Genomic DNA, 2,063 nt, shown 5'->3' with positions numbered 1-2,063 from the left:
ATCCACCCTCCAGGAGCAGGTCCCCATCCCCGGTGCCGCTGCTGTCGGCACGGTACTACTATCCCAGCTGCCCAGGTACCCCTCGGCAAGGTGCGGGGCCAGGTGCTATGCTGGCTCCCCACTGAGCCTGCAGCTCCCGCAGCAGCTCCGTAACCATCCGTCGTACACGTAGCCTGTACACAGCCCCTCAGCGCCCGCGGAGAGCTTTAGCGCCCTCCCTTCCGACCTCTGAACCTTCCCCCTTCCATAACCCCCTTCACTTATCCGAATCCTTTGCAAACCTCTTCACCCACCCCAGCCTCCCGCCCTCATTCAGCCGTGCCACAGCGGGCACCTGCACGCCTGTGTGCCGTGGAGGTTGGTGGGGCTGGGCTTGGAGCTCAGGTACGGCAGTCCGCACTGGTAGCAGAACTGGCGGCCGCAGCGGCAGCGGATGTAGTTGCAGCCACCGGCCCTCTCCACCAGGGAGCGGCACTGGGGGCAGCGCTGCCAGCTGCGAGCCGCACTGAGGCGCAGTACGGCTGCGGTGTCGGGGTTGCGCTCCTCGGGCGGCAGCGCCTGGTACTGGGCGCAGCTGTAGCCCTGCACGGAGTGTACGGCGGAGAGTGTGGGAGCCCGGGAGCCCGACTCGAGGCTCCGGCTCTGACTTGGGATTTAACTGGGGAGCTGCTTGCCGGTCACTCAGACGGAATGATGACGTCGTTGTTTATCACGCGATATCATGGAGGCAATTGATTGCATCATGCGCTGCGGGCCTGAACGGGCCTCATTCCCGCCCAGTGCACAATGCCGGGGCGTGTGCAACCGGGGTTAAGTTGCCGTCTGCTCCCTCTCCTACCTGCCTCTCCTATCTGCCTCTCCTGCCCCACCTGCCGCCCTGTCGCCCCGTTGTGACTCAACTGCCATGTACTACCATCCCCATCCCCATCCCCCATCCAGATCCCTGCTAAGTGCCTTACCACCCCCCCCTGCCCCTACATCTCCATGCAGAGGTTCCCGGACCCCCCGCCCCCCAAGTCCGCCCGGCCTAGCTCCCCTCATCTCACCTTGTGCCATCCGGGAATGCGGCAACGAGGGCAGAAGCCCTTGCCGCAGGCGGGGCAGGTGCTGGGCTGGTTGGAGGGTAGCGGCTGCTCTCCCGTTGCCGGCAGTAGCAGGGGGCAGGAGCAGGCGGCGTGGGGGCAGAAGATACGGGGCAGATTGCGGAGGGCGTACCCCACCTCCAGCTGCTCCCACAACTGCTGGTTTGAGTCACGGTTTCCGGCACGGCATCGGGGGGAGGGGCAGGCGGCGGCGAAGGGAAAGAGAGGGGGGCCGGCAGGCGCGGTTAGGACTTGATGTATCCTAGGGTGCTTGCTACCGCCGGCTGGTGGGGACGTGGTCTGCTATGAGAACGATGATGAACGGCATCAAATATCTTCATGTGCCCATGTACCTGGGGGCTTCCTGAGACTCATTCCCACAGGATTTTAGGTTTCCAATCCCTCCGCCCCCTGACCTTTGCCAGCCAGTCTGTAGGTGTGTAATCTCAGATGTGAGACCTCGGCAGGTCACTTTCGATGGCCCAACAACACCCCCATCCAAAGGGGCATAACGATGCGCTCATGCGATCATGAGCGCCCCCACTCCCTTGCCTTGCCGCGCACCTGCACCTCCTTGGTTTGGCCCTCCAATGTCGCCAGGACAGCTTCCCTCGAGAACTTCAGTCGGCAGCCCTGTCGTCCCCCTCCTGCGCCTCCACCTCCCCCCGCAGCCATGGGGCAGGTGATGGGGTACTTGCCGTCCTTGATCGCCCCCCGCACGTACTCGGTAATGCAGCCAGAGCAAAAGAAGTGGCCGCAGCCGGCAGAGGCTGGCCGTTTAGGCCGCGTGCTGCCGGAGCTACTGCTGCTACTGCTGCCACTACTGCTACTTCCGCTGTTGCTGCTACCGCTGCTGCTGGCGGCGCTGGCGGAGGCAGCTGCATACGACAGTGCGGTGCCAAATCCTGCCGGTAGGAGTTGGTCATAGCAGCTTAGGCACATCAAGCTGCCGCTGGCTGCTGCTGCTGCTGCTGCCGCCGC

The 2,063-nt window shown here is 64.3% G+C and overlaps 1 protein-coding gene across 1 annotated transcript; it reads right to left on the bottom strand.

Annotated features, from left to right (window-relative positions):
• Nucleotides 1-312: 312 nt before the first annotated feature.
• VOLCADRAFT_87258 (uncharacterized protein) lies at nucleotides 313-1,757 on the bottom strand (the record flags this gene model as incomplete). Its single annotated transcript, XM_002946992.1, has 3 exons — nucleotides 313-582; nucleotides 1,047-1,238; nucleotides 1,647-1,757. The coding sequence occupies 3 exons, from the start codon at nucleotides 1,755-1,757 to the stop codon at nucleotides 313-315; spliced, it is 573 nt and encodes a 190-aa protein (XP_002947038.1).
• Between the last annotated feature and the right edge of the window lie 306 nt (nucleotides 1,758-2,063).

Source organism: Volvox carteri (genome assembly GCF_000143455.1).
Source record: "Volvox carteri f. nagariensis unplaced genomic scaffold VOLCAscaffold_5, whole genome shotgun sequence".
In the NCBI taxonomy this organism is placed as follows: Eukaryota; Viridiplantae; Chlorophyta; class Chlorophyceae; order Chlamydomonadales; family Volvocaceae; genus Volvox; species Volvox carteri.
The sequence above is the reverse complement of the archived record's forward strand: the minus strand, read 5'-3'. Positions and strand labels throughout refer to the sequence as shown.